A 12204-nucleotide genomic window follows, 5' to 3' on the forward strand; every position below is an offset into this window, starting at 1 on the left:
TAACTGACTGAGCCACCCAGGCACCCCAGATTTTTCAAACACTTCTAGGGTCAGGAGATCACTGCTTCAGAAAACAGTAGTTCTTTTATTGGTCACTTCTTTTTTTTTTTTTTAAAGATTTTATTTATTTATTTGAGAGAGAGAATGAGAGATAGAGAGCATGAGAGGGGGGAGGGTCAGAGGGAGAAGCAGACTCCCTGCCGAGCAGGGAGTCCGATGTGGGACTCGATCCCGGGACTCCAGGATCATGACCCGAGCCGAAGGCAGTCGCTTAACCAACTGAGCCACCCAGGCGCCCTATTGGTCACTTCTTAATGTTATTTTTCTTCAAACCAATCTTCCTGTAACTTCCATCTGTTGATCCATTCCATCTCTCTCTCTGACCAGTCCTTTTATAACACAGCTGCCAAATAGTTGGAACTATCATGTTCCCCTAAATCTTCTCATCTGCCTCAAATATCTAGTTTTTTTCCAACTGTTCCTCACAACGCATGTTCTGTAGATCTTTCTCTAACCTGCATATTTCATGTTCTCTTGTAATTAGTCTTTCTCATAAGATGTGCACAGAACTGCGCACAGTTTGTCACATGTGGTCTGATTAGTACAAAGCACAGGTGAGACTCACTGCCAAAGACCACTGACCTGGAAAAGACCTTGGATCTCATCTAGTCCGACAACTGTTTCCTGCCTAGAATTAACAGCGAGGTTAAGTGACATTCCCAAGGACTCAGAGCTAATTGGTAATAAAGGTGGGACTAGATCTCAGATCTCCAGATTGCTAACCTAGTCTTTTTTCACCATTAGATCTTTGTTTCCGTCCTTGAATTCAATACACTGTTGATACAACCTAAAAACATGAGATAGGTGTGGGGAATGTAGTGCTGTAGCCATGTCATAACTGGTGACACATTATAATCCATACTGAAATCGTGAGTTGCTGTTTGTTCAGGTCTCCTCCGACTCCTATTCTTTCGAGTTCTGGATGCCAAACATAGAACTTTGCATGTAACTGTTTTATTTTAGTTTGTTTCCCCTATTTCCTTAGTCCGTCCGTATGGAATTGCTACCTAATGACTAGGTGTCTGTGTGGTTTCCTCTACCTGTAACTCCCCTTATTCACATGTTTGACTCCTGTTCTTTAAGACTCACTCAAACATCACATCCAGAAGCCTTTTCTGCCTCCTTACCCCTCATTTATCCCCTCCACCAGTTTTGGGTAGATGCCCCTCCCATGTACTCTCTCAGTGCCCATGGCACACATCTGTCATGGAATATTGTGCTGTTATTATTTGTTTATGTGTCTTTGTCCCCTACTAGGATAGATTTGGTGTCTTAGTCTTCATTTTAGATCCCCATTTCATGAACTGATTCAAATTGTTGGGGTATATCGTTTTAGTATGTATAGATTGTAGCAGTCACCTGTTGCCACAAAAACGCTTCATAACAAGCTACCCCCAAATCAGAGCCTTACAAAAAAAGCATCTGTTCTCATGCTTGTGGTTCTGCAAAATCAACTGCAGTTTGTTTGATGTATTTTGGGCTCAGCTGCGCTGGACTTAGTTCTGGCCTATAGATTGTTTTTAGGTTTGCTCCCCTTGGGTTTATTCTTGGGCTCAGGCCGAAGAACAGCAGCTTCCCGGAGCATGCTCCTATCCTGGCTTTCTATCTTTCAGAAAATATTAGGACTATTTAAAGTTCCTCTGTAGTAAACATTTATATGTCTTATATACATTCTCTAAGTAGAACACTCCCTCTCCCTCTTAGGGAATGTCCTGCATTCCCTAAGTCTTCTAGAGTATAGGTTCTGTGGGTGAAATAAACATAGGCCATACCTGTTTTCTTTTTTTATGACCATTATCAACTTTTTCTCACTCTGGGACTTTATTTCTAGGCAGCTGTTGTACTGTGTATGGATGTGGGCTCTGCCATGAGTAACTCGCTTCCTGGTGAAGAATCCCCATTTGAACTAGCAAAGAAGGTGATGACCATGTTTGTGCAGCGACAGGTAAGTTTCAGACTGGTCTTGAGCTTATAACTCTTGTTTTAACTGCTTGTTGTCTCCACTTAGTAATGCAAGATACCAGCCTGCTTATGATGTCCAGCCTCAGTATTTTTGGTACTTTATTTTTTTTTTTTTAATTTTTGTTAGAGAGAGATAGAGTACATGAGCAGAGGCAGGGGCAGTGGGAGAGGGAAAGAGAATCCCAAGCCAACTGCATACTGAGCATGGAGCCCAGCATGGGGGCTCGATCCCAGGACCCCGAGATCATGACCTGAATCAAAATCAAGAGTCAGATGCTTAATGAACTGAGCCACCCAGGTGCCTCCAGCCTCAGTATTTTTGGGAATCTGAGGAGTTTTTTAACATATACTTATGTGCAAGTCCAACTACCACTAGAGCCTGACCTTTTTTTCTTCCTTTGTTTTGGCTCCTCCAATAGAAATTATAGTTTTTATCAGAAACAAGGCAATGTAAAAATGTTTACAAATACAATCTCTAGAGCCAGGTGGCCTGGGTTTGAATCTTTGCTCTGTCATGACTTTTACTAATCTGGTAATCTTAAACAAGTCCTTCAACTACTTTGTGCCTATTCCAGTTACCTTTTGCTGATAACATATTATCCCAAAACTTAATGTCTTAAAGTACTTTTTTTTTTTAATCATCTCTCCTGGTTTTAGGGGATGACTGTGTAGCTCAGTTGGGCTTCTTGTGGTCGCTTGTGCAGGGGCACACACAGATGTTGGCTGGGCTGAATCACCTGAAGGCTAAACTGAGTCGGATGTCTAAGATGGCTCACCCCCATGGCTAGAAGTTAAGCCTCCGGTGGCTGTGAGCTCAGTTGGGACTGTCCATCAGAACCCTTACATGTGGTCTTTCCATGTAGCTTGGGATTCTTAGAGGAGGGCAGCTAGTTCTAAGAAGGAAGGTTCTAAGAGTGGGTATTCTAAGAGACCTGCATGTGGCTTTTTATGACCCAGCTTTAGAAATCCCAGAAAGTCATTTCTGCTCTTAGGAGCCAAGCAGGTCACTAAGACCAGCTCACATTCATAGGGCAGGAATGGGAGGTGGGGGTGAATAAGACTCCCCTGTTGAATTCTGTCCCTTCTACTTGGTATGACTGCTACTTTTCCTAAGCCCATGAACTTCTGCCTCATTCATTGGCAGCTGCTGCCCCTCCTGGACACCTCCATTGTTTCTTCTGGGTGCTGTCCTCTTCACTAGGCACTGTGACATACCCCCGTCATCCTAGATGTTAACAAATTCTAATGACCTGGAGTCCTTGATGTGTCAAGAGAATGCCTCTAACCCCATTCCTGGTTATAGTAGTTTGTGTTATTTGTATTTAAGTAATGCTGCTATGCCTAAATATACAGATTTTTGTTTTTTATTTTATTATTTATTTATTTTTTTAAAAGTAGGCTCCTTGCCCAATGTGGGGTTTGAACTCACGACCTCGGGATGGAGAGTTGCATGTTCTACTGACTGAGCCAACCAGATGCCCCTAGATTTTTTTTTTTTAAGAGAAGCTGTGCTTCCAGTTTTTCTTTTTGGCTTTGCCTCTTCCTTGGGAGTCTGAATCTGGAAGGCTAGGAGACAGCACCTGGTGCCAGTCTCATGCTGCATTCGAAATTTCCTTCCCTCTCCTGGCTGAGGTTTTATTGTTGAGCAAGATTACCTTGCCTTAAGATGAAGTCTTGTCCAGGACACAGATAGAATTCTAGCTGGGCTGCCCCGTAGTGTGCTGGACATGTTTGAACCTCAACAGCTAGAGTTTTTTCTCCCCATGTGCAGCTGGGAATTGTATCTGGAATTATTAGCACACTGGGAATTTAACAGACCAAACAACAATAAAGAATGACAGACTCCATCCCCTCTCCCCTTGCAGCATTCTTCCCACTGATGGAAAAGGCTTAGGTTAAGTTGGTCGGAAAAGAACCACCTTTTGTGTCAGATTCTGTTTTTTGTTTTTATATTTTCTTGTGAAATGTTTCAGGGCACCTGGGCGGCTCAGTCGGTTAAGCATCTGTCTTTGGCTTAGATCATGATCCTGGGGTTCTGGGATCAAGCCCCATGTTGGGCTCCCTGCTCAGCGGGGAGTCTGCTTCTCCCTCTGCCCTTCCCCCTGCTCATGCATGCACACACTCTCTCTCTCATTCACTTTCTCTCAAATAAATAAAATCTAAGACACACACACACACACAATTACAGATAAACTTGAAGCCCCCTATGTATCTCTTCCCAATTCTCTCCTTTCCTCTTTTCCTCAGAATTTTCAGTCATTACCATGCATATTTTATACTTCTGGATGTAAGCATATTCATAAATAATATTTAGTATCGTATGAAACTTTAAAAAATGGTGTAATGTTTTTATATGGTACATATAATTCTGGAACTTATTTTTTCTCAACCTTATGTTTTTAAAATTTATTCATACTGATAACCATGCACAAATTTATTCATTTTTTATTGAGGTGTAATATTTTGTTCTATAAATATTCTGTCGTGTGTTTTTGCATTCTGTGGATGGGTAGTTAGTTTCCACTTCTCTCCTGTTATGAACAGTGTCCAAGTGAACCCTCTTGAAGTGAATGTTCTTGTTCTTGTCTTTTTGAATACATGTGCAAGAATTTCTCTATGGTGTATGTACATATAAGTGAAATTGCTGGGATACAGGACATGAACCAGCAATTATTTTTCTAATCCTCTGGAAAATTGAAACCTTGAATAGTCATTCCAGAAAGATAGACTAAAATAATTTCAAATTATCCATAATTAGTTTTCATTGAGAATTAGAGTCTGATTTGGCTGGAAGTCATCAAGAGCAGTTACCACTCTCCACTCCCCTACCCCTAAATTCTGTTGAAATGAATGATAGGACCTATACTCAATGAAAGTCTTAGAGCCTAGGAATTGTCTGTCATTGTCCCGTGGGCCATCTAGCCCAGTGTTCTGTTGTTGACGGTGGCCCCAGGGAGATGCCATAGGGAGTTATGGTTGTCTTACTCCCTGAAGGTTAGGTATCTAGTGGCTTCCGGGTGATACTCAGTGATTCTTAACCTTTTAACGTTCTTCTCTAGGTGTTTGCTGAGAGCAGGGATGAAGTTGCATTAGTCCTTTTTGGTACAGATGGCACTGAGAATGCCCTTGCTGGTAAGGATCAGTATCAGAACATCACAGTGCACAGACACCTGATGCTACCAGATTTTGACTTGCTGGAGGACATTGAAAGAAAAATCCAACCAGGTTCTCAACAAGCTGACTGTATCCTTTTTCAGCCAGAGAAGACTCTTTAAGAAATTTCCTTTAATCTGGGGAATCATAATCTAGTTTGGTGAGGCTCCCTAGAGTCCCAGCTCTGAGTATATGGATGTTTTTGGCTCTGGGGACATTGAGGTGGTATATGTTAGGATTTAATGTGAAATTAATTAGTTTGGATTGGGCCCTCCAGTTACTAGCCCTTTCTCTCTACCAGTGATACTGAGGGGTTGGGAGGCACCATAAGGGGAAGATACTTGTGTATTGATATGTGCAGAGGGATTGGTGGTCGTGATGGTTAGAAATGTTTGGATGTAGAGAAGATATAAGTAGAATATAGCACTAGTATTCTCAGTGCTTTCCTGGACGGAGGGTATTTTTGTGCCAAAAATCAGACTGACATCTAAACTGAGATTTCTCATTTCTTCCACAGATGCTATGATTTTAAGGGGTTACTCTTACTTTTCTAAGCAGTAATGGTATCCCTGATCACTGGGAGGTGCTGCTGTGCCTAGTTGCAAATGCTAAATTTTAACTCACTTCATCTTTAAGAATAGACTATAATCACCAAAAATGGATTCCAGATATTGTAAAATGTCATCATAATTTTTGTCTCAATGAATGGGAATATGTTAGATTACCTTTGAGTTTATTTTATTTATCCTTTGATATATACTTTGATATATAGCATATGTGAGTATATGTTAGTGAAATAAACTTTGGAAGAAGGTAATTTGGCAAGTACTTTTAAATCATCACAGAGTCAGTCCAGAGTCCACAGTTGCAAGCCCTGTGGACCTCACTGGAAAAAAGTTGCATGTTCTTGGGATAAAGGGACTGTTTAGTGGTATCTTCTGCCCTTAACTAGCCGAGTCCTGGATGCACTCATTGTGTGCATGGATGTGATTCAACAAGAAACTGTGTAAGTGTCTCAACTGAGGAAAGATGGAAATGAGCCTCTCAGCAAAAATTGCATGTTGATGTATTCTGTGCATAGTATTCTGTGCGTAGTGTAGTTCATTGTAATCGAGCCGCATGTTTGTGTGGCTAAGGAAACATTTGATAGAATTCAGTGGTCCAGTTTGCCCTTTCTTTTTTTTGAGTTTAAAAAGAGAAAGGGCTATAGTTGATGGGAATTTTGCTGGGAGAAATAAATGTTTGGCTTATTTCAAGTTCCTTCCTTTTTGACTTAATTACCAGGAACTTTAAAAAATGTTAAGTTGTATTATTCCTAATCTTACTGAAATTAAATACATGAAACTAATATAACACCATATGTTAACTAACTGGAATTAAAATAAAAACTTAAAATTTTTTTTTAAAAGCTGAAAAATTAAATGCATAGCTCTGGCCACAGCTTCCTACTTCATTACTTATTTAATTGCTGTACCTTTAAAATGTGGGTCTTTGAATATATACACACCCACCCACCCCTTGACTGTTAGGAAGAACATTTGCACAAAATTTGCCTAAATTTGTATTATCATATCTCTGTGTATTTGTGTAAAATCCTGCCACTAGCCCTGTAAGTGGAATCAGACCAGGGTATTTGGAAAGTGAACCCTTGCAAGGCTGATGTTGTCATCACTGGGAGAGTTCCTTGTTTACATTCTGCCTAAGTGGAGGTTGGAAAGGGATCCTTTCTAATCACAGTGACCACATCATTGGGATTTAATATTTCCATAATGCTCAAAAATTTTGATATGTTTTGTAGATTGTAGCTATTTGATTATATGTTAGTAGGAACTTAACTAAGCATCAATGATACATGGGATTCTAGAATGTAATCACATTTGTTAACTGTTTTGTTAACTATCTAGATTTGTTAACTAGATTCATTTCTTAGCCTCTTTCTGCTCAGTGACCAAGTATTTTTGAGTTTGTGGGCAATAATTCAGAGAATGATTTCTAACTGTGATAACTCTCTTTTAGAGGAAAGAAGTTTGAGAAGAAGCATATTGAAGTGTTCACTGACCTCAGCAGCCCATTCAGCAAAGATCAGCTGGATGTTATAATCCATAACTTGAAGAAATTTGGCATCTCCCTGCAGTTCTTGTAAGACCATGAGAATAATGTCTGAAGACCAGTCCTATACTCTTATAACACAGGGAGTGGGGCCCCTTTATAGAGTGCTTGGTTCCCACGAGTCTTCTCTTTGTGCTTAGAGTCGAAATATGTCCGATGACTGACTTCAGCAGACGTTCGCTGGAGTACCTGCTATTCCAGGAACTCTTGAGTTTTGGTGATAAAGGGATGAAAGTCACAGTGAAACAGGAGTTTAGCTCAATAGCAGATTGTTTGTTGGCTCTTCTTGGACTCAAAGAATTGAGGAATCTTTTGAGGATATTCAGTTTATCTCTGCCTACATAGAGGACATTATACAAACAATTACCAGATTGATGGTTTCTTTTGTTAAACAGCTCTAGGGTACTGTGTTTTGCAGGCAGTAGATGTTTTTAGGGTAGAGAGAAATGTCAATGTAAGAATCATTTTAAACACATAGAATGCTTATTTATAAGTCTTTTTCAAATCTAATGGATATGCACATTTATGTAAAATGTAATTTGCTTGTGTGTATTTAGAAATGGAGTGTGCAGATTACAGGCAAAATTGTTGGCAGAAGGGGTGCCTGGGTGGCTCAGTGGGTTAAGCATCTGACTCTTGATTTCGGCTCCGATCATGATCTCAGGGTCATGAGATCTAGCCCTGCACTGCGCTCTGTGCTGAGCCTGGAGCCTGCTTAAGATCCCTCTCTGCCCCTCCCCTCCTCCTATCCCCCACCCCCATCCCCCACCCCCCGCTCACACACACACTCTCTCTCTCAAAAAAAAAATGTTCACAAAATATTTCACAATTCGTTGCAAGACAATCTCTCTCGTTCCCCAATAACTTGAATGCCCCCCTTCCCACCCCAGGCATTTACTTTCTTTATCTTCTATCCCTAACAAGAAAGTTTTTTCACCACACTAATCCTGCTGCATTCGAAACCCGTTTTAGCTTGTCCTATTTTTGGTGAAAGCAGATTGATGGTATAGGATGTTGACTTATTTGTCTTCTGGGGACACTCATTTTTCGGACTGAGAGCTGTGCCAGGAAGCCTCTAGCTCAGAGTGGTAAGCCTTTGGCTTCTTTGAAATGCTGCTATGGGGAATTAAGAACCTCTCTTGCATGTATGTACCTCTTAAGACTGCTGAGGGGCATCTCCTTTCTGTAGAACTATAGAAAAGTAGTTCAGAATAACCCATCAAAATGATACTTGTAAAGATAGTACTTCAGAGAAATTAAGTGCTTTTTAAGTGACACTTCTTATTGAGTTGAGGTTTTCTCAGTACTTCAAAAGCCCTGCCTGGCTCCTCTTCCCTGTTCATAATTTCAGGATGCCTTTACATGGTTGAAGCATACTGCACTTCTGTCAGTGTCATTGGAAAGGGCTTTTTTGTCTGAGTGATACTATAAAGTGTGTTGAAGAAGGAACATAGCGTTATTGTATGTCCCTGTTTAGTTCCGGTTGTGTTTTTTCTTGGGCAATACGCTCTATTCCTGTGCTATAAATCTCCAGCATACAAAGTGGAGTTTCTGTTTTAATTGTTTGTTGTACCCAGGTATGATTGATCATTCCAGTTGGAACAGGCCCAAGAAGCACTGTGTTCTGAGCAAGCTCATTCCTTGGACCTTGTTTTTAGTTTCTTCTTTTGGCTGTTGAGATGTATACATTTTTTTGTGACCACTTTTTTGGGGTAGAAAGGACTGTTATTGTGACTTCTTTTTCCAGGATAGCTTCCTGACTCTTGACTTTCGTGTCACTCTCCCCTTTTTCCATGTTGCTGTAGTGGAAACAGCAATGGCCTGGTGCAGATCCTGTGTGCCATACCCCGATCCCTGGCAGCTCTTTATCCGATAGGTCACACAGGACATGCATATCTGTCATGTGGAGTACACGTAGAAAACATTTAAATAGGGAGCGCTATTTTATTTATTTATTTATTTATTTATTTATTTATTTAATTATTTTAAGATTTTATTTATTTGACAGATAGAGAGCACAAGTAGGCTGAGAGAGGGAGAAGCAGGCTCTCAGCTGAGCAGGGAGACCGATGTGGGGAGACCGATGTGGGGCTCAATCCCAGGACCCTGGGATCATGACCTGAGCTGAAGGCAAACACTTAACTGACTGAGCCACCCAGGTGCCCCAGGGAGCGCTATTTTAATGATAGCAAATTAAATGGTAAAGAAATTACCTTAAAAATAACCATCCACATAGGGGTGACCAATAGGTGATGTTGAGTGAACTGAAAAGTCTACTGTTTGGGTTTCAGGGGCAGTGAGGTGATATGCTGCCTTGGAAAGGACTTTGTCCTTCAGTCAGGTGACAGTCTTTGCTGTGTCACTCACTAGCTGTGCGGCTTGGCCAGATTAGTTCATCTCTGTAGCTTCAGTTGCTTTTTAGGAAATGGAGGTAGAAATCTCTGTCCACCTAATAGATAGGATTAAATGAGGTTGTTTGCATGAAAGCATTTATAAAGAGTCATATAGAATATTACCATAAAGTGTGTTTGGTTGGTTGATTTTTCAATTTGTATATTGATTATTGAATATCTCCGTGACTGGTAATCCCAATCTAGTTTTAGTCTCATTTCAAACAACTGGGGTGGAACACAAGAACAAAATTGATTTGCCCTATTTCCAGCAATTAAGTGATGTCTGTATGGGAATTCTAGATCTACAGTAATAAAGGTAACATTATTTGAGTTTTAAGTATTTTGTACACATTCTGTGATTTAATCTTCATAATAACATTGAGGGATCATTAAAGTGTATTTTATTTTTTATTATTATTCTTTTTGGCTGCCTAGAACATCACCCACCTTTTTCTAGGAAGAAATCCTTCCTACGCTTTATTTATTTATTTATTTATTTAAAGATTTTATTCATTTGTCTGAGAGAGAGAATGAGAGAGAGAGAGCACATGAGACGGGGGAGGGTCAGAGGGAGAAGCAGACTCCCCGCCGAGCAGGGAGCCCGATGCGGGACTCGATCCCGGGACTCCAGGATCATGACCTGAGCCGAAGGCAGTCGCTTAACCAACTGAGCCACCCAGGTGCCCCTTCCTACCCTTTAACCTCATGACTCGACTGAGGGCCAACATCTTCTAGTCCCCAGGCTACCACTGATACCCAGCTTGTTTGAATTTGAGACTAGAATATAGTATTAAATACTCAGTCCATTCTCTTTGGTAGTAGAGTTGGGCAGTGTGTGCTCGAGTGCACTCAGGCGATGTGGAGGAAGCCAGTCAGAGAGTGAAGCCAGCACGAAGGCACATGGAGACAACACTAAGACAGTGAGAGGGTCAGGTAGTCCTTGAGGTGTTTGAGACTGGGTCCAGTGATCCTGAGGCCATGTGCAACCCTGCACTTTCAATTATTTGGTTATATAAACCAATAAGTTCCCCCCTTTAGCAGGCCAAAAAGGCTTTTGTCACTTGAAACTGATAGAATATTGACTAAGGTCGATAAGCGCCATTTGACAGATGAGGAATATAAAGCTCTGGTGACCGACATGCCCATTTTCTCATAGCCAGTGAGCGACAGTCATAGGATTGGAGCCCAGTTTATTTTTTGGCTTCAGGGCTTGTCTTCTTAAATACTGCTGATTTTTTTCCCGATAGTTTGCCTTTCCCCGTTGGCAAGGAGGATGGAACTGGGGACAGGGGAGATGGTAACTCAAGCTCAGACCACCATGAACCCTCCTTTCCTCTAAAAGGAATTACTGAGCAGCAAAAAGAAGGTATTCGGATGGTGAAAAAGGTGATGATGTCTTTAGAAGGTGAAGATGGGCTAGATGAAATTTATTCCTTCAGGTAAGAACTGAAAACTTCGATGGCAACTTTCACTTGTGACCATGTAAATTTCTCTTTTGATCAGGGGGATCCCTAATTAGCCCCTCTTGAATTAGCCGCCATTCTTCAATGAATGTTCTCATTTTTATTGAAGAAACAGTGCACCAACCCCCGATCCCCTTTTTTAAGTTTGTGTGGTTGGAACAAGACTTCTGGTTTATTTCTAGGACAGTGTGTATGAGGTTTAGAAATGTATAGATACCACAAAAGATTTAACAAGTCGTAAAAGATGAGATAGTAGATTTCTTCTTTATGCCAAGTTTGGGGCACATTTCCTGGGTCCTTTCTTTTCATTCACCTACAAAATACATTCCTAATTGTGAAAAGTGGTGTCAGATCCGAAATACGTGGTATCCTCTTATCCTCTGATTGAGGTTTTAGGAGACAGTATACTTAACTGTAATAGACTTTTTTTTAAATTTTTGGTCACAAAATAGTTTGTTCAGACAGAACAGAACAAAACATCCAAAACGTAAAGAATTTATAATTTACATCTTTTATATGGGTTTTGTAAAGGGAAAACAATTTAAGAAATGTGAAATCCCTGAAGTGCCATTTAACAATAAAGCAGACTGCCTTTGCAACCATTCAGTTAGAGACTATGGGAGAGACTGTCTCCTCTCTGGGTTAGTATTCTTGGTTGGAATTGGACATGCACTTATTCTGAGCAAAGAACCCGAGAGGAGTCTGTAGCATCCAGGACAGTATGTGTTTGAAGGGCCGGACTTAGAAGAACTGTGCAGTGTGGCTTGTGGAATTTCATGTTCTGCAGGATAATAGCACTGAATGTTCATGAGTTAATTCTTATTCATCAATAAATACACAAAATACAGGCATTTTGAGCAAAGTTCTTCATTGAAATAGAAGTTCAACAATTAAGATATTTTTGAGTAGTTAAGTGATATATGCCCAAATTTTTTTCTCAACCACAATTTAAAAATTTTTATTTATAATATATTACAAGAAATACAAATAGTACATCCTGATTTTTAAATATATCACCCTTGAAAAATTGTAGGTAATGGGAATTTTACAAATTGAATGGTAGT

At 40.4% G+C, this 12204-nt stretch overlaps 1 protein-coding gene across 6 annotated transcripts in view; it reads left to right on the top strand.

The window, feature by feature from the left end:
• The window catches only part of XRCC5 (X-ray repair cross complementing 5), an 87957-nt gene that overhangs the window by 2352 nt on the left and 73401 nt on the right, over positions 1–12204 (top strand). For 5 of the 6 annotated variants that reach the window (XR_003519146.2, XR_003519147.2, XM_027589731.2 and 2 more), the window contains exons 2-6: positions 1892–2005; positions 5082–5265; positions 6133–6181; positions 7192–7314; positions 10925–11116. Coding sequence is in view for 4 of the 6 variants with exons in the window: in XM_027589731.2 (XP_027445532.1) it covers positions 1892–2005; positions 5082–5265; positions 6133–6181; positions 7192–7314; positions 10925–11116 (662 nt within the window). In the remaining 2 variants the exon portion in view is untranslated. The remainder of the gene's footprint in view (positions 1–1891; positions 2006–5081; positions 5266–6132; positions 6182–7191; positions 7315–10924; positions 11117–12204) is intronic. The other variant, XM_027589727.2, reaches the window with a different exon arrangement.

This window comes from Zalophus californianus, chromosome 3, assembly GCF_009762305.2.
Source record: "Zalophus californianus isolate mZalCal1 chromosome 3, mZalCal1.pri.v2, whole genome shotgun sequence".
Taxonomy (NCBI): Eukaryota; Metazoa; Chordata; class Mammalia; order Carnivora; family Otariidae; genus Zalophus; species Zalophus californianus.